The sequence below is a fragment of the Tribolium castaneum genome, chromosome 3, assembly GCF_031307605.1.
Source record: "Tribolium castaneum strain GA2 chromosome 3, icTriCast1.1, whole genome shotgun sequence".
Classification (NCBI taxonomy): domain Eukaryota; kingdom Metazoa; phylum Arthropoda; class Insecta; order Coleoptera; family Tenebrionidae; genus Tribolium; species Tribolium castaneum.
This window is the reverse complement of record NC_087396.1, coordinates 12,732,069-12,756,388: the sequence shown is the minus strand read 5'-3', so window position 1 is coordinate 12,756,388 and position 24,320 is coordinate 12,732,069. Positions and strand designations below refer to the sequence as shown.

The 24,320-nt window shown below is 32.6% G+C and overlaps 2 protein-coding genes and 1 long non-coding RNA gene across 3 annotated transcripts; 2 read left to right on the top strand and 1 right to left on the bottom strand.

Annotated features, from left to right (window-relative positions):
* Positions 1–30: 30 nt before the first annotated feature.
* On the top strand, positions 31–1,525 carry LOC103312132 (uncharacterized protein). Its single transcript, XM_008197561.3, has one exon. The coding sequence runs from the start codon at positions 114–116 to the stop codon at positions 1,308–1,310; it is 1,197 nt and encodes a 398-aa protein (XP_008195783.1). The 5' UTR covers positions 31–113; the 3' UTR covers positions 1,311–1,525.
* A 4,759-nt stretch (positions 1,526–6,284) lies between these two features.
* Positions 6,285–7,578, bottom strand: LOC107398223 (uncharacterized). Its single transcript, XR_001575137.2, has 2 exons — positions 6,747–7,578; positions 6,285–6,680 (listed from the first exon to the last, which is right to left on the bottom strand). It is a non-coding gene; the product is annotated as an uncharacterized LOC107398223 (long non-coding RNA).
* A 6,663-nt stretch (positions 7,579–14,241) lies between these two features.
* On the top strand, positions 14,242–20,922 carry LOC662341 (aristaless-related homeobox protein). Its single transcript, XM_008197560.3, has 3 exons — positions 14,242–14,494; positions 16,441–16,667; positions 19,945–20,922. The coding sequence occupies exons 1-3, from the start codon at positions 14,395–14,397 to the stop codon at positions 20,401–20,403; spliced, it is 786 nt and encodes a 261-aa protein (XP_008195782.1). The 5' UTR covers positions 14,242–14,394; the 3' UTR covers positions 20,404–20,922.
* Positions 20,923–24,320: the final 3,398 nt, after the last annotated feature.

Genomic DNA, 24,320 nt, shown 5'->3' with positions numbered 1-24,320 from the left:
ATTATTTACTATCGGGCTTCGCGATTACGTCCTGCGTTCATCCACGAAACGTCAAACTCATATGTTTATGTTAACCTCAAAATCGCACAATGTCAAACGAACTGAGCTAAAGAATGAAAAAGTACCACCAGTTGATGTTATTAATTATTTCCATTGTTAGTCTGAGTTTGTTCCTGATTTACCGGCACGAGTACAACCGCCTGCATTATGTATTAGAAGTGTTTAACTTTTTCGGGCAACCGTGCAACATCTCCGACCTGCAGCAGACCGAAAACATACTGAGCCACCACGACTGGGGCCCGCCGCCCGTCTGGCAGGAGCACGAAAGTGGCTACATTTACTCCGCATTTCTCACCCGGCAGAACGAAGCCAAGGCATTGACTTTGCTCAGCGATGAGAAACTGGTGCCTCGGAACTGCTACTTCTGGTTTGAGGACAAGAAGAAGCCAGTTATTGGGAAATTCAAGTTTTCCAAAGTGATGAGTGACGAGAACGTCCGACTGAATTTGTATTTCTACATTTGTGAGATGAGCAACAGTGAACATGTGCCATATGCGGTCTCGTTCAGTTTCAAGACGCGCAAAGATAGCGAGTTGAAGAAAATCATGTTGACGAATTCGTTCAATCATCAGGTGAATATTAACACGACGATTTGCGTCTCGCCGTCGATTTACAGCAAGCGGCGGCTTGTGGAGTTCATAAGCTATCATAAATTGATCGGAATCGACTCGTTTATTTTTTATAACAGGGATGTTCCGCATCGGTTGGTTAAAATTATCACGAATCTCTCGACAAGGCTCGGTTTGCAAGCCGCGTTCTTGCCGTGGAATTTCCCGAAAGGGGACAGTCTGGTCACGCGGTCAGTCGTCGAAAATGATTGTCTCTTGCGGACGTTCGGGCAGACTTCGTACGCCGTCACTTTGGAGTTAAACGAGTACATTGTACCTTTGCACAGCTACAGTTTTAATACTTTTTTGAAAAATACCGACAGCGAGTCGGGCCGGATCAGTCTGCCCGTGCAAAAATTCTGTATTGAGAACACCGATACGGCAAAACCGATTTCAATGGTAAATACGGACGTTTCAGATGACTACAATTATAACGTAATAGTTCGCTATATTTACAAGAACAATCAAAGGAAGGAGGATATTTCCACTTATGCCGTCGATAAGGGGTTTGCCTCCATACACAAGTACGTGAGATGTTCGTTTGAACCTTCCAAAACGCGCAAAGACAAGTCCATTTTGAAGTTTTCCACTGATCTCACTCGGTCCACGCTTTTCCAACTCCTTTTGCACAATCAAATTTAAAAAGAGAGCAAGTGGAAGCAATAAACATCTTATGAGGAATGCCGATATTTTTGCTTCGAATTATACATTTAAATGCATTTATGGATATTAGGCTTGTAAACAAGTTATTTCCGTTTACACAATTTTGATAAATTACTACACGTGTATTTATTTTTATTATGTGTAAATTTATGTAACGACTCTGTAATATACAAGAAATAAATTTGGAAAATGAAGATGTTTTGGTTTTATTTATTCCCAGTTTCTGCAGTTATCCGAAACCATTTTGTTATCTGTCCTCGACCACCGATTTGTTCTTCAATGAAAAACGGTAGTTAGGTATTTTTCAAACCTTTTAAACGTTGACAATTATTACATTAATTTAGTAAAACATGTAAATTCAAAGTCGCTAATTAACCCGTTCAAATGAATTCGAATCTAATAAAAAATAATACTAAAAACTAAGGTTGCGAGATTAACAAATTACCAAATTCTTTCAAACTGATTAGATTTAAGAAGCTATACAGTTATCTGAACTGAAATTAAACCACTTCTGCAAATACTAGTACTAGTACAAATACTAGTTAAATACAGAAGTGCAGAAGTCTTTTTCTGTTTCTTTAATTATACGTACGCCGCACGCACAGGTTTCATGGTAAAAAACTTTTACCAATGATTCATATTTTCACTTTGATCTAGGCTCTAAAAGATTTAGGTAGGTAAAGTTTGGAACTGTAAGTTCCATCATTACAGCATTTGGTTTTTCCTGGGGTTTTTCCTCCATTTAGCCAGAGGCGGAAAAATCACCCGTCAGACCTGACGGCATCCAGAAGTCCGGTCTTCAAGGGGCTCCTAAACTGGATAGGGCAATGTTAAAAACAGTTGCAAAAGAAAAAGCAAGAGGTTTTAAAACTACATTTACCTACACCATGACCCCCTCTCGCACTTTTAAATATTCTGGGGCAGATTTCACCGACTTTTCGTCCGTTTTTGTTGGATCTACGAGAAATGTCAAATCGAAAATAAACGCGCGCATGCGCTTTTATTTTCAACATTGGTCATTTGAAGAATTCTTTGAACCTTTTTGACTAATATAAAAGAGTTTCAATTCATTATTCCTTATTTACTTTCCCTTCTTATCCCAATTTTGGCGTTTTTCATCCAGCAGATCGTCCAACATTGCCTAGGGGGTTAGAACGCAAAGAAACATTATGAAAGAGATGCAACAAAGACAGACACATCAATTAATGAATTAACGTACGGCACGTAGTGATTGTTGTAAAGTTTGTAAGCATTTTGATTGGGCCGTTTGAGGTCGGCCATTAAAATTACGAAGAAAACCAATCACTTTAGTTTTTTTGATTCATTGAAGAATTTTATTTTTGGATATGATTGGTCCGTTTGAGGTCGGCCATTAAAATTACGGAGAAAACCAATCATTATGGATTTGCTAATTCATTGAAGAATGATATTTTTGGATCCGAATGATCCATTTCTTTAGTGCTTCCCTAACTCACAATTTTAGTAAAAAATGTGCAAGCATCTCATCTGAATTGCCACAAATTTTATTTATTTACTGTTTTGTGTCTAAACATTAAAAAAAATTACGTTTGTCTTAAAGTTTTGCCAAAAAGACTTTTATTTATGGATTTTGAATGTTCTTTGGACACGTTATTATAGGAAACCTGAGGGCATGCATCACTTGTGACTAAATTAATACAGAATTAATTCCTTATTAGTAAAAGAGTTAGTTAAAAATTAACTTTTTATCCAAAAATTTTGATATTTGTTTATAAATTTATTTTTTCTTGATAAGTTTACTTTTGTTTGTTAAAAAATCAAGAAAAAATGTATCTATTTGCCTTTTATTTACGTTGTATTAACTACTATATTCGAATGTTTTCTATTTAATACAAATTGTTACAAGCGAGCCGATTTATTATATTTTAATAATTATTAAGTTCTTGTTAATTTGAGTCGCGTAGATCTTTTTTCGTATAGGTGTACGTGTGGTTGTTAACAATTTTCGATTTGGTTCGTGCTTGGAGTTGCGTGGTTCAAAGTGCTGGAGAGCATAAAGAGCTTATTGCTTGAAGAGAATGATTGAAGGATTGAGGGACAATGTGTGCCATTACGAGACATTAGCGCTTCTTTGAACGTTTGCAACCTAATAGCATAGTAATGGATTCCGGTCGCTCTCAACAATCAGCGTGATTCAATTTTTAACTGCAGAATTTCACGGAATATGTACAAGTGAAAAAGGATTTGAAATTATCGTGATAGATGCATGATAAAAAATGTAACATTGGATTCTGGAAGTGACACGAAACTAAGAAGACGTTTCTAAGGTGCGTCAACGACGGTAATAAGCCATATTACAATATTGGTTCGTAATTACGGCTATATTGTTGGTGGAAGGTTGGTTGTACCCAGCAGGAGACGAAGTTAGACCTGTCAGAAGCATCTGACGCTGCTAATAACCCGCTCATTACCTATTATCATGCGGTTTGACGTTTGCATACCCGGCTTTTATGTGTCCTTTAACTAACCAAAAACTCAGATTAATTAACCTGGATAAACCGCTAACTAGCTGCGTTTGATAGCTTGATGGACTTTGAGAGCTTTGACACAAACCGATACTGATTCATAATTTGCAAATGCAATTAAACAGCTGCTGCTTTTTCGACCAACTATTAAAATTAATTGAAAATTATTTATGTTTGCATTAATTCGCGTACTTAATCCAACTGCACGCTTACCATTACCAAAATAATCAATGTTCCATATATAATCATATTTCAATAAAACTCTTTCGCTCTTTGTTTGCTAAACCATCAATCCCAGATCAATCAAACCAAATTTATGGTGAGTACAACATTTATTATCAAGAAACTGATCATATCAAATCGTTGTATATTGCTATACTGGTTTTTATATTTTTTTTACATCGATTATTTAGATTTTTAAATGTAGGTAATACTAGAAGATGCGGTGAATTTATTATTGTATATTTTTAAATTTTTGTACTTAGTAGCAACTTTTATTATACTTGTCCACGTCTTAATACTGCATACTACGTTTGATTTTGAAATAATTAATTGACTCAAAACTGATTTTTCATCGTTTAAATAATACTTATAACAGTAATAACGTAGTTCATAATGAAATCTTGGTAGGTAGGTATTACTAGTTACATCTGAAAGAAAAATTCAGAAATACACCATAATTCTTAGTTAGTCTTAGTTCACTCAGAGAACCTATTTTCATAATTTCATTGAAACTTTTTGATGAAATTGCATTGCCTCAAATCGCTCTTTCTGTGATTGATGATTTTTTTACAAAATTGTCCGATATTCTGGAGGTTTTTTAGAAGTACAAAAGTATAGTTATTATATCCGCAAATAATGTATATTATGCACTCCGTTGACTTGCTGGTACTTGCATTTCGATCATTCCGTAATCTTTACTTCTCTTTTAGGAACAATTACCATATTTATTTTTGTATTATTTACTGACAAATTGACGAAATACGTTATTAGTATTTAGTCCTTATGTAAACTTTAAAGTGAGATTTATACAATCGTGTTTTCCAGACTTTCAGTGTATTCCTTTTTAAGAAAGTATAATTTTAAAAATCTTTTACAAAGCAACAAAGCTTTTTATGCAAACTTTCTGAAGGATTACGAAATTATTATTATTTTTTTGTGAATATGGTTGTTTAAAAAAACAAATAAATTCTTAGTTTGACTGTGTGTTTTGGGTATTTAAAGTTTCTAAAATGGTAGGTATCATGCGCTGCATAAGCTAAGAGAGTATATACATATCAACACATTTTAACAAGAAAGTAATGAAAATGGTAAAATGGTAAAGTAAGGAAAATGTAAAATAATCCAGAATAAGACAGAAAGCAATCCTATAAGGATGTCTGGTTGTAGTGCATCATTTGACAAAAAAGAAAAAAGAATTTAGAACTAAGTTCAAGTTTACGCTCATTTCCAATAAATAACAGAAAATTTATAGCCAATCTTATAATAGTACTCGTTGTATCCTTATAATTTTTTTTGTACAAACGCCTTCTTTAATTAAAATTTTTGAACGAGAATTAAATTTTTAACCATTGTTCTTTTATACGTACAGTCAGTCTGTCTCGTTTAGTAAGGAATTAATTGTGTATTTAGACACAACAGAGCAGTGTTATTATATCGTATGTCTTGAGGAATCTGAGGTATTCGATAATGACGCGTTCAACGAAAATAGGAAGTGCATCGAACATTTTTAGGTATAACCGAGAGTACCTACAACAGAATAAATTTATGGAAATTGAGATGAACTGCTGCCAATTTTTCACTAAAATTTTGAGTTAGAGAAGTTCGTTTAAAAAAACAAGGATACTTTTAACTGCCCTAGAATATTAAAGGTGGTCTTGGTAAATGTAGTTTTCAAAATGGAGCTGGTATTTGTTTGAAATAAATGGTTGTGTCCACATTATAGGCGTGCAACTCGTCGAAATATTATCTCAAAGCTCTGAAATTTTATGAGCAAAAATACAAAATTTAAGAGGATTCTTCCGCAATGAATTAAAAAATCACGAGAAAATTGTGGTCTTCTAGTACAAAACTTTCGTCAAATCGAAATTTCACAGGTTCGGTTTGATCTGTGAATAAATCCGTGGCAATTCGCACATTAACAAGGGTTTTACATGTGGCAGAATAATTCGCTTTTTTGCTACTGTTTTGGCTGTTTTGGGGCTCCTGACAGCCGCCAATTTTAACAGGTGCAAGCAAACTACCTTTTTCAACCGCTGTACTGATGAACATTGTATCTTCTGAAGTTTATGAATTTATCAGTTGAGTATACTGTCATCAGTAGTTCATAGTATTGTAAGAAAAACAATTTATTTTTATATTTGTACCTATAACAAGCTAGCTAATAATAGACAACTTCCTTCAGCGTCAAGAACGAATCATTCAGATAACAAATGACTTAGTAATACTGATAGAAGGTTTTATTCATATTTATTGTCTGATAATCTAAATTTAGCTATTGGCAAACGCGAGCGATAAGAAGTAACAATAATACTTTGCATGTTTTCCTGTTGATTAAAACTGAAATATTGTTACGTTATTTTGAGTTGTTTAAAGTTTTGCCAATGGAATTTTCGCGTTTTTGCCAATGGATGTAGTTGATAAGCCGGGTGTGCATTAGAGTTGCTAATTGTGGGTAGAATGCGGGAGTGGAGGAGTATCGCGCCGCCACCAGCCGAACACAATCCTCCTCCGATCGAGCGGTTTCCTTCCTCACGCCGTTCCGAGCCATTTCCCCACAATCACTTCTTTACTTGGTCTTTCAGACACTTAGGGTGCAATGAGCCGATTACTTCGCCCATTATACCTATTGAGAAACAGAGAACTGAAAATCACCGCTTCGGTACAACGACTCAATTGTGGCATTGTGTACCAATTTATCAGCAAAGGGATTCGATGTGATCTCGAAATCGTTACGATTTTACACGAAATTTCGACGCGACTTTCATGCACCAATCCCAATATCGGGATCAATATCGCAGGAAAGCACACCGATTAAGGATTAATTCTCGAGGAGCTCTCCATATATTCAATGTGTCCAATCCTTTTTTATGAAATGTCGCTATTCACAAACCCGATCCGGAGTTTAATTTGTCGGCTTATGTATTGTGTTTGCAGAGAGGGTCGACACCTATTGCAGCAGCCACTTTATGCTAGTCAGCAATTTTGCTGTTCAATCAAACACGATTCACACAGGGCTCACATACAGGTTACTCCACTCCACTTCACTCAGACTCTAAGACAACGACGACACAACTTTCAAATGAAAATCATTTTGCACCCAAACAACGATCGAAAAAATAAACTTTAATAAAAATTTAAACACACCACGCATTTTTTTTAATTATTCTCAACCCAGCACTTTAATAATGTATTATACTTATGGATGAAATTTGATTCGCTTGAGAAGAATGGGGAGAAATTAAAGGAAACAAAATTAAATAAAATTGATGGTAATTTTGTCGGTGTAAATTGAGCTTCGCTTTATTGACTCCTCTGAGGATGAAATGAGAGCTACACCAACTAATATAGCGCAAGAATTCCCAATGCATCGCTCCAGCATCCGCTCGAGCCAAAATGAATAGGAATTAGCCAATTTTTGTCAAATTAAATGTGCATTAACGTTAAGTAGGCACGAGTCGTCATATTGAGGCACAAAACCAGCGATGCTCAAAAGATTACGCCAATAACCGCTTGCGTTTTGATTCCGATTCACACTTTTTTATTTTTTGTATTCGTAACTAAAATGAATCAATTACAATCTGGTGTATAATGTGTTATATAACCGCAAGGCTAATTTTGGCTCGATTTGTTGTTTGTTGGCTGAATAATTAAGTGTTATGGGAAGTACGAGGACGTTTGATGTGTGAAGTTGTCTGGCAACACTTTTGGGAAGTGCTGTAATGGCAGAGGAACCAACGGCAGCAACGATTTTAAGCGCCAGCAAACAATAGCAAGTTTTAACAATAGGCCGAGTTCAAATGCGCAACATCAAAGTAGTCTGTCAATTCAGTATAATACAATTATTATTAATTTCTCCGGAATTATTAAATCAGACACTATGGATGCTTTTCATTATTCCATTTATCGTCGTATATTCGCAATTATTACATTCCGGCAAGCTATAGGTGACTTCACTTCAATATAAACGATGCTATCGAGATATCATGAAATTAAATTTCAATTATGACGAGAGTCAAATTAACTTCTCTCTGTTTGCCAAACGAATTTTGTTCGATCTAATATGATTTTAGTGAAATAGATGTTTTTGCAATCACGGCAAAAATGAGCACATAATTAGATAATAATTCACGAAATTCTTCGTTACATTTTCTGAAGAGGTATTGATCTAGTTTTAGGATTATTTCATACTAACTTTAAGTGCGGAAAACACACACACAGAAAACTTGGGCTTTGAACGACTAAAAAAATGGCTTTGCCAGTCTTATTAACACAAAGGGTTATTTTTTTACTCTCATTTATTTATTATTTTTAATATGTACAGACTTTGTATTGGCACAAACGAAGCAACACGAGTGAAAGAACGAAAAGTTGTGATTTATCGGTTCTAGGAATTCATTTCAAATTTTAGAAAGCTCTTGGCTCATTAGTGAAAGCTTATTGAGAAGCTACTTCCTGTTGAATTTTGAAAATACATGCAGCGACTTAAATGGTTCTGGCACATTCATTATTATTAAATAAATAATTATAGAAGAGTAAATAAATAGTGGATAAGAAAACTGTTTTAACGTTTTACCGTTTTATCGTTTGTTTTTATTTGCTTTTGTATACACGTAACACGTGTATTTTCAAATGTAACACCCTAAACACATTTTATTAATAATTAATAAAAATAATAAACAAATAATATTTTAATTCATTTTCAATCCCGAACTCACACGCTTCCAAGTCATCTACACATTTTTTGCGGTGGAATTTTAAAGTATATGCAATTTTTGTTTTTTATTGTATTTTTTGTTCATGTAGAGCTAGAATCCAAAAATAATAATAAATAAAAGTACTGGTCATGTACAACAGTTAATAATTGAATTGAAATATTTATAGTGTGTGTTAAAAATGTGTCGAAACAAGCTTAAAGATACAAACATTTCTACATCATCATCATCAAAAAGAAAAAAAATATCTTATTTTAATTTTTGGACATTTTCAAATGTGTAGAACTTGGTAAAAAATAACAAATCATTAACAGGTCAGCAGAAATAATTTAAATTATGAAATCTAACAATTTCTCGGAAACTAACACTTTTTGAAACGTGATTTATTAGTAAATATGCAATTTTTTTAAGCACTTGAAGCAGCTAAGAAAGATTAGACAATAAATTATTTAATTTTTATTTAACAAAACTTTAAATTGTAACAAGGTGCCCAAGTCAGAGTTTTTGAAGACTTTTGTAATACCAATGATCTATGTTCTTAAAGAGTTTTGCTGTTTTTCTTTTTTTTAAGGAATTAAAATGTGAAAAGTAATTTCTTAATCGTTATCTGTACAGGGTGAGTCAGTTATGGATTATTTCTGAAATGTTCTTAGATGCAGCCAATAATTCAGTTTTCCAGATCTGTATAATTACAAAATTATTTAACAAACGCATTGTTTTTTGAGTAATACGAGTTTTAACAACGTTGTCTTAACAGTTTTGCTATTATTATTATTGAAAAGATAAACAAACGAAGTACTTATCAAGTGGTAATTGTAGGTAATTACAGTATTTCTGGTTCCATCTAAGAATATTTTAGAAATAAACCACCCTGTTTATGTCTACGATATATTCACTCTAACTTTTTTTCAAAAGTATTGTTACATACGTTATAGTAAAAAAGATCTAATATTGTCAATAGAATTTTACTAAATAAAAAACAAGTTTAGAGAACATTTAGTTGCAATCAGATTTTAATTTGCCATTAATTTGCCAAGTTAATATTAGTAGTAATTTTGTTATAAATTAAATTTTAATTTGTTTTTGAAAATCGGCTCCAAATTATTTAAATGTGTGTCAGTTATTTTGAAGTTTTTACCGATCTTGTAATTCTCTATCGTTGACCAAAATGGATTTCCTGTTTTTAAATTTTGGAAAATATGACAAAATGCAATGTGAGAAATATTATATACAGTCTGACTTTGATAAGTCGAACCTTCGAAATTTTTTTATTACTATAGAATGACTGTAAATTTTGTAGCACGAAAGCTGATAATGTTTTGATATTTTGAATCTTGGATCCCATTTTTTTAGGTTTAGCGACTATTTTTTTACTTGTCATAGAATGACAAAGAAATAGTAAATAGCGTACTGTTTTGTGCAATCAAAATTTGTTTTTACGCAACTAGGGGTACTTATTTTCAATTTGTGTTCTTTGAAAAACTCCTTGCTAAAGTAGTTTCGGTATTTTGGTCGCTCCGTAAGCCGACAAACCCATGTCCATTCTCTTTCGAAGCGAGATTTAACAGGGTTTTAAGCAAATTCCCGGTATTATTTTTGAAAAGAAGCTTTTCGCATTTTTTGTGTTTGTCTTATCCTGTCGCATCCGGATCCGTCTCACGTTCCTAAATTGATTAAGTCCGAGCAAATATCGTCTCATTGTGTTTGTGTGAACTCCTTCATTGTTGGCGAGATAAATCTGGCCGAAATTAACTTAGAATTAAATATCGAAATGTTTTTCTGCGAAGTGTGTGCGCCCGGGGATTTAATTTCGGCCATGTTTATCTCGTAAAAACCAATAACTGGCTCCAGTGTCAGGAGTTGCAGGTCCACAGGAGGACGCCAGCCTGCGGGTGCCATGAGCCAACACCATTCACGCCAATTCTATTTTTCTCTTTCATTGCAATAAAAAGCGAGCCTAGTTAAGGGAACTTGTCCTGACTCGTGGTTGGGAATTTTTCTAATTATTCATTCACGCGGTCTTTACGAGGTGTCGTTAACTCTTCGCAATAATCTTCCCTCATTAGAAAGCCTGGTTACTTAAAGGTTTTGACAATAATCCAGGAAATGCTTAAATTAATATTTGGGCAGGATATCCTGCAACTCTGGGGATTTGCATTTTCTCTATATTTAATCATAATCGATGAGTGGCTTCAACCCCAACTTTCTGCAAAAACATTTTACTAAATTTGGGTTTAATTAATTAGATTCTTGGCTCGAGCAGTGGAGTAGTTGCCGCGAGACTCTACGAAACTGCAGTTTAATCGGAATGAAATATTTTAATTTAAACTTTACAAACAGGTAGACTAAATTCGCTGTCTCCTACAAAGTAAATTAAAGTGAACGTTTTCGTTTTGTGGATATGCTTAGTGAATTTCATTAAACGGAGAGCATCTCAATGTGTAATTACATTGGAAAAGTTGTGCTTTGAGCTTATCGAAATGCTACAATTTTTATTAATGAAATGGAAAAACGAAGTCATTCAGTTACTTAGGGCTTGTAGATTACCAGACGATATAAGCAGACAGCACAGCGGTCAATGTTTAAACATGGGCTGATCATTAGAGAGATTTCCATTGAGGGAGGATTATGGCTTTCTGTTAAACAGCATGACAATGGTAAACAGACTTAAATTATCTACATAATAACAGTATGCTCAGTGTTAAGAATGTAATAGGTATTAAATAGGTCTTACGCTGTCACTGCTAACTTTGGAACAAGTCGAACGCAATAATGTATTTTCGAAAATATGCAACAAATATCCCGTGCAAAAAATAACGCCAAACGTTTTCAAAAAGATGATATTTCTACGACAAAATGGGCAATTTTTAAATGGGCTTCTACACCTTATGTAACAAGTTGCAATATACGCAATGCCATTATCATTGTTTGTTAAGATAGTTGTAGGATAGTTGCATTCTAATTTTAGGAAAATGTTTTTAATTCTAATTTTCAAAACACAAAATCTTCTTGTGCTAAGACTATAATAATCTTTCTACACTTTTGTAGAAAGTTGTGTGTGAAGAGGGAAACTTTAATAATGAAACTTTCTCCATTGATAATACTGCTTACCCTGACTACATCCTTTTTCTTGCTAACTCTTTCTTTTAGAAATCATTAATAAAAGTTGAATGATAATAACACACTTTCTCTTACGTTTTTCTAGAAAGAATACAAGGAATTGCCTTTGCTCACAGTTTTAAGAAAAACCTAATTATAGATGGATGAACATCGTCTTCAGGAAAGTTTCAAATTTTCAAGCAATTTTCAGTTTATTTTTTTCATGATATAATTTGAACTGTACGAGATTACGCAAAAATTAATTTAAAAAAAGTAAAATATCATATTTTTGTTAATTATTGGCTCAATCTTCAATAAATAATAGAAAGCTTACAAGCTAAGCTATCAAAATATGTGATTTTGAACATATTTTTGTGGGGTACTAGATTTTAAGTTTAAATTATCTTGACTTACAATTAATTTGTTTTCTAGCAGTTATTTTTTTAGCAATAATATTTTTTATATTAATTTGTATTTATTTCTCGCGAATAAGTACCACACAAATTACAGTATAACAGTATAATTCTTTTTTTTTCACTTTTTTAACCATTTTGACTCTGCCGTACATGTGATAAAATAAAATTTTTAGCAGTTATAAATTATAATACATATTTAGTTGTTAAGATTTCGAAACTGTTGGAAACTAGTTGTAAGTACGCAGGTATAACATATTTCAGATTTAGCATGTAAAAAATTTGTTTATTTGCCAACTTATAGACGCTTACGATTTAATAGATTTAGCAAATTTTTTAAAGCCTAGATATTCTAATAATATCAAGTTTCACAAAAATGTAAATCTTCAGTTCTTTTACATTGTATTATTTCAGAAAATATAATTTAAGATCGATGAATTTTCTTTCCCACTATTTTATTTTTCATTGTTTTTTTTATTTTATCAATTTTGCAGCATTTTTAATTTTCTAAATTTGCAATTGAGATGATCGTTATTTTCTTTGTAATATTGTAATTGTTTTCAGATATAACTTTCTGGTTAATATTTTTGTACTAATAACATAAAAAGCAATATTTTTGGCTTTACTTTGTATTGTCAACAATTCTAAAATCGAAAAACTCAACTTTTTTTAAAAAATTTTAGAATATTAGATATTGCTCGTGTTATATATTTTTTTGTTTGAAAAAAGGAGGTACTACTTTTTTATTAAAAAAATCATGAATTGATTTCTACACTACACTAACAAATTATTCATTCACGTAGAATTTTACGGTTTAAAAATTACTAACTTAAATAAATATCGAGATTAAAAGATAAAAATTGTGTCCATCAAGCATTCTCTTGAATAATAATTGTAGGTACTGTAGGTACTAGGATTTAATAATGAACCAAGATATTTAGCATAAAATAAAGCTTTAGTTGGGACACCCAGTATATTTGCTAGTTTATGAAATAAACAAATATTGTTAAAATATTTTGTTTTGTATTATGACGGTATGATTTTAAAAGTGTTTTAATTTTTTTGAATAAAATATTTTGAAAAGTTTATGACTCTTATTTACCGCTCCACTGAAAAGGCAATCCAAGTCTTTTAGTATCAAAAATTAATGGAATTCTGTGTTATTTGTTTTCGTACAAACACATGAAAATAATGGCACATAAAAGTCAAAAATTCGAATAATTTTTAATTAGGGCACTCGCAGTAATAAACAATTTTGTAAAATGATTAAAATGCATATAAATATTTAATGCAGTTCGTAACTTATAATAGGATCAATAAAATCTGTTAATTACAATAATTTGAATACAGAGTTCACGCATTATTAAAATTTGAAAATTGAAACTAATAAAATTTTATTGTAGGTGTACGTACACATAATAACACCGTGGTAGTTTCTAGCAAGTTATCGATTTAATGAAAAAATTCCACTAAATTTGACCACAAAACTCGATTGATCAATAAAAAATAGTTTGTAATTAGTGTAGCAATTTAGGAAATTAGTAATACCTCAAGGGCTCGAAATCGATGAGCCATTAATTGTTTTTTAACTAGTTAACGTGATGGGAGGTAAGAAATGAAAACGAATAAAATTGTGCCAGGATGATAACCCAAAAATGCTAATAAATAACAGAGAAACTAATCAAGCGAGTGATACATTTTCCATAAAATTAGAGCGGTTATCGTTATTAATAGCACCCTAATAAATAAAATACTCAAACAAAATTAAAAGAATATTACGTCCGTAATGCAATAATAAAACACCTGATTATTTCTCAAAACGTTAATCTCATTTCAATATTCGCAGCATAATCTATTTCATTAACATTTAACACAATAAAAGCATATCTTAATTTGAACACAATCCAGTCGGCGTGGTTACCACCGGTGTGCGCATGCGGGCATTGCCTCACTTCCGAATTAATTTTCTGATTGGAGGAAAATCGAGGGAGGGTTACTTCTGTACCCCCAAATATACCCTTCACAAGTGGTTGAAACACTCAGTCGAGAAGCAAGTTTTACGCCGATCGTTTCAATACAAAACGTGCTTATACCTCTTCAGTGTTCTGTTGACATGTCGCAAAGTCAAGAAGAAATGCGTCCGAGGGCCGTCTACAGCATCGACCAGATTTTGGGAGTTAACAGCTCGTCCACCTCTGCGAAGAGCATCGAAGGTATTTTTTTTTCAAATATTGGAAAATTTTCTTCGCGTGTTGAACAACAAAAATGATTAATTGTGTGTCACAGACAATCTGATAGACACAATGTAATTAGGGAGATAATTAGACTGGATGGGGAGCGAACTGGGGTTTTACCCTTTTCATACTGACCCCTCCAACACGTGTTCTTCCGATTTTAATAACAAATCAATTGGGGAAAAATTGATGAAGCAGAAAATTAAGCCGATTGACAATCGCTATCTCGCTAATTTTCTTCGTAAAAAATTCACGAAAATTGCCACCCGTCGTTTCGAGCTGATTATAATTACCCGGAAACTCCGTAATTATCACACTCCAACACGTAATTATTTTGTAATCTCCACCCTTAACCAAGCGGAAGCGATTTTTTAAACTTGTCATTAAAACATGTTATTTGACAGATAGGAATCTAACTTTCGGAAACACACACTTCCGGGTTGCCTTTAATCAAATTTTGGTGAAACTGTACAAGTTTGCAACCTAAAGAGCAACAAAAATAATGTTTTTTGCGAATTGAGCCAATATTAATTTTTTACAATTTTTTTAAATGTTTTCCGAAAATTGTAAAATTTTCACGTTATACATTTTTTATACATTAAATCAGCCCAATTAAACATATTACTTTACCTAATTTTGCATAATTAATTAATTAAATAATGCAAGAATTATTGACGATTTAATGAATTTGTGTTGGATGACATTAGATAGTAATAATTAATTAAGGAAGTAGTTCTTATTAATTGAGTTGAAAACAATATAGTACGACAAATTAAAATTTTATTACAAGATTGTCCATATTTACTTTGAAAATAATATTTTAATAATGAAAATTATTTTCCGGGTTGAGTTGAGTCAAATTTTATGCGATAAAAATAATTTTTTTGGTCACAGTTTTCCATTATTTTAATTAATTAAATTAAAATCTTGTCTATTTTCTTGTTGATGAATTGATGAATTTGGGCTATTTATTAAATTAAAAATTACAATAATTAGGTTAAATAAAAAAAATTTTAATGCTCTGAATGTTCTGAAACGGCTGACAAACTGAAGAAAAATTTGGTTTGCTGTCTAATCTCGGCTAAGTAATAGCAATGTTTGAATTTCTAATCTGCGAAGCTCTGACATAGCAAGTGACCGGATCTGACTTGAGCGAATTTTCCGGGTTGTTAGCTAAGCAAATAGTTTGGGCCCTACCTGCATTTCGCGTTTGAAAGAGCGAAAAATATGAAAAGTTGGGCTTGTTATGAATTTAATGATTAGTGCCCTAATCGCGGCCTAAACTCCAACAATTAATTTTCGATCCGGCTTTTTCACATGATAGCATCAGTATAGGTTTTAATGAGGGCTAAACGGAGCAAAATTAAAATAGGGGTGAATCACGATTGACGAAATAAAGTTGTAATCGAGTGGGATAATAGGGGAAACTTGAGTTACCTGCGCATTTAAATAGCCCTCATGGCAAATAAAGCTGATCCTTTCTAAAAAGTTTGACTAAGTCCCGTGTTAAAAAAGCTCGAACAATGATATGTTATACCCGTTGGTAATCTCCTTAGCGGTCCGTGGACGCAACTATTAAATTTCAGAATGCCAAATTAATAACGTTGTAATACATGTCAAAGTTCATAGTGGATTAGTATTCAATTTGCATAAATAAATCTATACGCGGGCTGGACATGTCAAAGCTTTTAAACACACAAGGCACCACTATGAATACCAATTTCAAGCACAGAGCCAAAGTTAGTCCTCGAACACACCTCACAAAAGAGAATCATTCGTTGGTTAAACATGTTACAAATTACGGGCTTAATCTTATTGCAATACACGTTTTGACCGCATCATATGCAAATTCCTGCTAACGATCAAAGAAAATCCGCGCTGTTTTGTTGGCCGTTTAAATATGTGAGGTGGGTTGTTTGTTTCAGGCGAGTCGGATTCCAAAGTCGATTCGGTCAGTGATAGCGAAATGGTTGAGGAAAGCATCGAAGATTTGAACGACACCAGACCGAGAAAAATCCGCAGATCCCGAACGACTTTCACCACCTATCAGCTGCACCAACTGGAGCGAGCTTTCGAAAAAACCCAATACCCCGACGTTTTCACAAGAGAGGAATTGGCTATGCGGCTTGATTTGAGCGAAGCGCGAGTCCAGGTGAGCTAATTATTGAAATTTCCACTGACGACAACAAATTTCTAATAATTCACGGAAGATTTTTATAAAAACAAGTTAATTAAATAATGTCCTAGTTAATTTGCTCCGTATCAATTATAATATTGTCAGGCAATCCATAAACATTATTTATTCATTAAGCAATCAACTAATTTTATCTATTAATTAGGGAAACGTTTCATTTTCGCTCGGAATATTACGCTCTTCATTTACAATGGAAACAAAAATCTCGACGACTTAATAACGAAATTAAAAAATTACCGCGACATTAGACCCTCGGACTTGAGTCTTAATGGTCCAATTATCAAATTACGTTTTATTGTTTCGGGGTTTCGCGTCAAATAAGCGTGGAAAAAAGCAGTTCGAGCATGTAGAGAAAGAAATTGATGTGGCGAAGCTTAAAGCATGGCTAAAAGGGCAATTAGAAGAGGCACAGCTTTCCATCATTTTATCTATGAAGCGAGGAGGCACTTTAAATGAGACATCAGAGAGAATTCTGGGGTCCGGAACCGGTTCCGATTACCTCTATTGTGGCGAACAATGCCCAATTGCGACGCTACTTACGCCGTTACAAGCTAGATTAATTATCCAAATTGTTACCAATTAAGATGCAATTTATGATGGCCATTATCCTGGCATTAACGATTTGATCCAGAACCATCTAACGCAGATTTGCAACGAGAACTTTCAACGAGTTTTAACAGATTCGGACAATTTCAAATGATTTACTTAATGCGCATTCATTATCACAAAAATTAATCGCTCACAATCATAAATTTTATTAAATTCAACTGATTTACAAAACTACGACTCCAAAACTTGGATTTCTATTTAATTAAAAAATGTGCAAATTATAGTTGTGTTTCCGTATATAATAATAGTTTGAAGATATGAATTTTGAATTCCCACTAATTATTTGTTTTAATCCACCTGTCTCTTGGTTAATTCAGATAAGTTGCTTTATTATCAGGTTCCAACAAAAATATGAAAAAAATATTTTGAATTTTTTTAGATGTTTTTATTATGTTTTTTTGCTTTTTATATTCGATAACAATACAATTTTTAGATAAAAAATTAGGTGCATATTTTTCATTTTAGATTCAAAATTTTATAATTTTTCTGAATTTGTATGCTAAAGTTGTTCAAGTTTTGGCATTAGAGGGAGGAGGCAAAAAATTTAAATAAATATAATAAAGAATGTCATAATAATGTGTTTATTTTTGGCTATATTTATTATACAAAGTGATTAAGAATAATGGTAAAAACACGAAGCAACTCAATATGTGTGGAAGCAAAAATAAAGTATTCAACCGTTTTCGTGGTATAGTAAAGTCTCTCGTTTAACGGAATTCCAATTAACGGAATATCTGAATTCTAAATTGGGCTATATTAGGCAAAAGTATATAAAATCAAGCGATTTACGGCGACTTTTTCATTAAAAAAGAGTGTCTTTTTAATTTGTGATTTTTTTAATTATTAATAGATGTTTTTATATGCAAAAGTTTGATGTATAAATTGACTTGAACAAAAACATCCATAGATACAACTAGTTCGAAAAATCTTCGTAGTGCCCTCGGGACGCAGATTTTATTTATTTTTAAAAAACTACTGGTTCAAAAATAACACTATTGCATTTGAGCTTTTGAGCTTAATTTTTTACCAAAAAAGTCGCAGTGGTTATTTTAAGAAGATAAAGAACTCGAAAATTAAAAAAAATTTGGAAAAAAATATTTTTGAAAAATGATCACATTCTTAAATTAGTTTATGATGTTCTAATTTCAAAATTTCAAGATCTTTCTTTCATCACGTGCCAAAAATAAATGGTTACAGGTTATACAAAGAAATCAACAATGATTTGAATTTCACTTCTACTTGCTGTCATCTTAACACTGACGGAATCATTTAGCACTTTAAATTTACATCATCTGCATTAAGTTGTAACAAATATGTAGAGAGAAGTTGAGACTGTTGTCTTGTTACATTGAATAATTAAAAAAAGATAACAAAGAATTTTAACGTAACAAATAATTCTGTGAAACGTAACTATAAAATTATTAGGTGATTGATAAAAGATGATATACTTAGCACAGTACCTAGGTACAGTCACGATCAAAAAGAATGACACCCCTATCAACCGGCCGCGAAGGCAAAGGCTTGACTAAAGTCATACACTCATAAACTTCGACAAACAGGTTATTTCTAGCTCGTTCACAACATATCCAGCTGGTTTATACGCTAGTCATATTTACACATTGACAGTAATATATCGAAAAGATCTGTGGCTGAGGATATAGGAGTGTCCTTTTGATCGTGACTGTACTTTGTAAGGTATTATGTAAATAAGATTGCTAAAAAAAGCCAAGTAATTATTATTTATGTAAAAATTTTGGAACACAATAATACTGCACAATAGTTTCAAAATATTATAGAAACAGTGAAAAAATAGTAGTTTTTCCGGTCCGACTCACACTACGACCTAAAATGTTATACATTCGCATAACTCTTTATTACTAGATAATATTTTTTTTTCTATTACTGAGTCTTATTTCCATTTTCTCTTGTCATAATATTATCGTTCTACCATTAGATGATATATGTGATACTACGTATTGCAATGTAATTCAAAAATGAAAGGCATTTTTATTTCCCAATTCACCTTCTTCTTTCATTACACTTTTATACAGTCTTTTCCATATTTTCCATTATGGTTTGTCGGTTGTTTTTTTTATATATGCTTCTTATTTTGGGTAATAACATATTCATATCCAACAAAACATCAAAAAATTTTGAATTAGTATTTTGAATATGAGGTGGCGCAGTCTGTCCTGTTGCGCCCTAAACCTTAGCCAGTAGATCGAAAAATCTAAATAGATTCTTCAATCAAGTGAAGTTCTTCCAATTTTTTTTAAATACTTGAAAAAAAAGACAAAATGGTTGAAAAATATTAGGGATATTACTAAATTGTCTGCAGAACCATGTAAAATTTCTAATGATATGACGTATGTTTTTTTTTTAATAAAGAATTATCATTTTTATTAGTAAGAACCATTGTAAATGGACATGATACTCGTACCTTCAATAATTAAATTAAAATACTTATATTTTTTACATTTTTGGAGCATTTCTGTGTTGTAGAATTGGATAAAAATGGCATTGAATAAATTATTCTTGTAAAAATTTGAGTTTTCGGAATAAATTTGTGCACATTGTTCGAAATCTGCAGGCATTCCGCTTCTTAACCACCAATCCTTCCTTCCAGGTATGGTTCCAAAACCGTCGCGCCAAGTGGAGAAAGCGTGAAAAGGCCTTAGGCCGGGAAGCCGTCCCGTTCATGCACCCTGGGGACCAGCCCGGTCTGCCCGAATTCTCGCTGCATGGGCACATGGCGATGCCCCCGGTGGGCCCCGCCGACTCCTTCTGGCCCAGTTTGCCTTTCCCGCCCATGTTCAGTCCGGCCATAGGCCTGCCTTGGCCGCCCAAGACGCCCATGAACGTGCCGACGTTCCACGCTTTCCTGTCGCAATACGTGCTCGCAGGCGGCGTCCCCCAACTGAATCTCCTAAATAGTGGGATTCCGGACGAACGGTCCCGGAGTACGAGTCCGGAAACTCCCAGTCCGTCGCAGTTGTCGCCCTCAGCGCTGGAAGCTTTGAGGTTACGGACACAAGAAATTTTAGTGCCGAGTTCTTCGCCGCAGAAACTGCACGCGAAGTCGTAAATAGATAATATCTAGTGGACATGTAGTTGTATTGTTAGGGATGTAGGAGATTATTGGCGCTTGATATGTGGGGGAAATAGACTGAATAGCTGTACCAAGTTTTCGATTTAGTTGTTATTTTTTTTTCATTCTTATGATAGGGAGAATTATTTTTGTATTAAATTTATTTACAACACTAGTTGCACTAGTTAGTTTAGCGCCAATTTTGTAAATAATTTTGTACATAAAGTGCGTATTTATTTATTGTAGATAAAAAATCAAGAGGTTTGTTTAAAACATAATAGCATTACAGATAATTATTTTGTGGGGGAAATTAACAATAAGTTGTACCTAATACCTAGTTACGATCGATATTAAACGAAACAATAATTAAAACGGCAGGTGTTTTACTTGTCTTGGTTATCAAAAGTTTATTATCAATAAGTAATAATCTACTTAATTATGGCGTGTTTATTGGTTCATCTACCTTGAATGCTTGTAAAATAACCATTATTACATTGATGTTTACATAGAAATGATTGATAATATTATAAAATTGTAATAATAACATTTTAACAAATATATGAAAATGTTAATATTATTTTAGTGTATTTTATTTGTTTTATCTGATTAGTTAACACAATCCCCTAGAAACTAAAATTTCCAAATACGAAACTGGTTTAATCTGTTTCTTGAATTCGTTAATTCAACAAACAAACCAACAAATTTATTGGTCTTGGTATTAAAACTGATTACAGTTTTTTAGATGTAAAGTATTTTTCTAAAACCTAAAAATTGCTAATTTTCATCTTAGCTTATGGTTTTTTTTAACACAAGTGCATAACTATTTATTCAGGTTTATTGGCAGCAAAAGTTACACTAAAATTACGTACTGCGTCTTGTAATTTTTGTAAGATGGAGAAGTCCACGAAAAAATAGTTTAAAATTTTATTTATTTATAGAAAAAATCTTGTATGTCACACGTGAGTAAAGAAATTTTATTCATTCAAAAACTGCAGGCAAAAATATTTTTTCGTGGATAAAATTCGTCTTCATCCACTTAAAACGTAATAGCAATTATTTTAGAAATTAATAGGTAAAGTTGAAATAAGTCAGAAATAAACATTTTGCAAGGACGTAAAAATAAACGAAATTTTTGTTATCCACTTCAAAAATTAGAGTTGTTAATTGTGATTTTTGTGAGGTCAGACTCTGCTAACGCTGGATTTATTATCATTGGCTTTGTTTTTATCGGGTAATTTATCATTTTTCATATTTACATACAGCTTATCGAATCGATTCAAACTATTATAGACGGGCTCTCGGTCTCATATTAAAAATATAAGTGGCTTAGAGCAGATCCTGTAGGCAAATAAAGGCTCAATTTAAATTTGATCCTTATTAAATTGGTCTTTTGTTTTTTGAATTAGGCTCTCGAGATCCCGTGCATGCTTTCCGTCGTGATCCGGCGTTTCCGCCTTCCTGCGTAAAAATGGAAAAGTGGTTTTTCATTGTACCTATTCATTAAAACGTGCATGTTGGAAATGAGTGATTTGATCTTTTAATGTTCCATTAACACAATGCTGCCTTAATAACTGCGTAATAGCCCGATATTAAGCGATACTGCGACATTGTGTTTTCACCGTAACTAATAAGGTTATGCAGGTGTTTTATGGCAGTTTTTCATCGAGCTCGGTTTTATATGAGACCGTTTACGGCACCCAAATGGCTTAATACTGACGTTATAGCGAAACTAATCACTGCGCTATAGAGGAAACGTGCTCCCTTTCAAATTGTTAACGCCATCAAATGCCTCTGCTGCAGTGTAAACCATAAAGAAAACTTTATTCTAATTGACCCACCTGTGGAACTGGGCATTTTTTAATTGCTTGTTTACGGGGATTTTTCGAAAATGCAGGAAGGGATGTGTGCGAGGGTTCTCACGGGACCACTAATGGGCGCTCTTGCGGACCGATAAGCATTGACACCCGCCGAGAATTGGGAATCAGAACTCGGCTAAATCATTATTATAAAGATCACACTTCAATTAGTTTAGAGGAAAAGGGAGAATTCGAACATATTTTATGCTTGGCTTAAGCTCGATATTGATAGCGATGGGAACAATCAATTGGCCAGCGCTGCGAGGATTATTTGCATCTCGGCGATTTGTTCATTGCCAATTCACACAAAGTTTTCTCATTGAAAGTGCAAGCAGCACAAATGTGGAAATATTTTGATTTTTCGTGGCCTGTGTCCACTCCATTCGTACTAACAATCATATCTTGTTACACTCCAGGTGGCATGCGGTAAACATCCCATAAAGAAGGTATAAAATATACAATAACACATTCAGGGAGTATTATATGTTATTAACCAGGTAATTTGAGAATAGGTGTAAGTTATACACTATACAATTCAACCAAGGTAAAGATCGCCGACCATTCATACAATTGTATACAGTAGCAACAAGACTTTTTCAATAGATTCTCCTACTGATACATCCGAGAAGGCTAAATTATTTGGTGACACGAAATTCACGTTTGAGCTGCTGCGGATTTTGCACTTCCACAAACTTGTATAAATAATTCAAGAAAATTCCCATGCTCTTTTTTGATATTTGTAAAAGAAATTTTTGGTCATATCTTAGTAGTTTAGTCAAAATATTCGTCAATATCCCAGGTGGGTAAGCAGGTAGTTAGAAAAAAAAAAACTCATTCTGTTTACTGATTATGTCTTGAAACTTCTAAACCTCAGATAAGATTTATTTATTTTTTAAGAAAAAATAATTGTTTAAAAATTATTTCTACCAAATCATGATGTGCAGCAGTTACAGGTTTGATAGCATAATTTGGAGTAGATTCTACGCAATTTTTTTCATTGCAATTACTTCAACTCAGACTTTGCAAAAGACGTGTTATTTTTCAAAAAAAAGTTAGTAATTAGTATAAAATTAAGTGTTCTAAAAATATGAAAAATAAACAAGTTTGTATTTTTTATTCACCCGGAATAAGTAGGTTATTTACGTTTAAAAAACTCGAAAAAATTCGAAAGTTTCCAAAACCATGCACATATTTATCGCTTAGTTTCAAGATTTTCAAATGACATTACAAAACACTGACAAACTCATTTTTTTTAATGTTAGGTGTAAATTTTTTTGTTGTATTTTAGAAATTTGTAGCTTTTAACTCCTTTGTAATACAAATCACCCCTCATAATTTTACATGGTGCCACTCTTCTTGTAATACCTCAATTGAACTGCATAAACTGTTTGAAAAATGTTGGGAATATTAGTGTTTTAATAAAAACTGTTCTACAACATCAAATAAATTTAATATTTTATTTTTTATTATTTATACATTTATTTTCATCAGTTGATTTCCTCTAAAATTCAGTAATATCCTTAACTTTTTTTTCAATTAGTTTATTTGAATAAAATAAACCCAGTTCTAGCACAAATGCAAGATATTTCTAAAAATTAAATTAAAAAACCAGAAAATTTTTTTTGTAATGTTACCAAACATGCACTAAATTTGCAAATGTCTCTTTTACTTTCTAAAATATTTATTAAAAAATCACCCTACATTTATTTCGGAAGTTTTTGTTTTAAAAAATAGTAATTTTTACAATTGTCTCTATATTATTACGTTGTCGGTAACTTTTTTCAAAAACGTTTTATTGTATGCTGTACTCCTTAGGCTTTTTCTACTATTACTCATCGAGACTTTTTTTTAATAGAAATAATAACTAATAAAAAATTTTAAAACTCATTAACTAAACAATTAAGAACTTACGAATTAAAAAATAAAGATATTATTGCCGTACTTAAAATTAGCCACCCTGGGCTATTATTATTTAGCCCATTCGTAAATATGCCACTAAGTCATTTAAGAGAAATTTTGCGGTAATCAAAAGTAATCAAAAGTTAGCTTTTTAACATA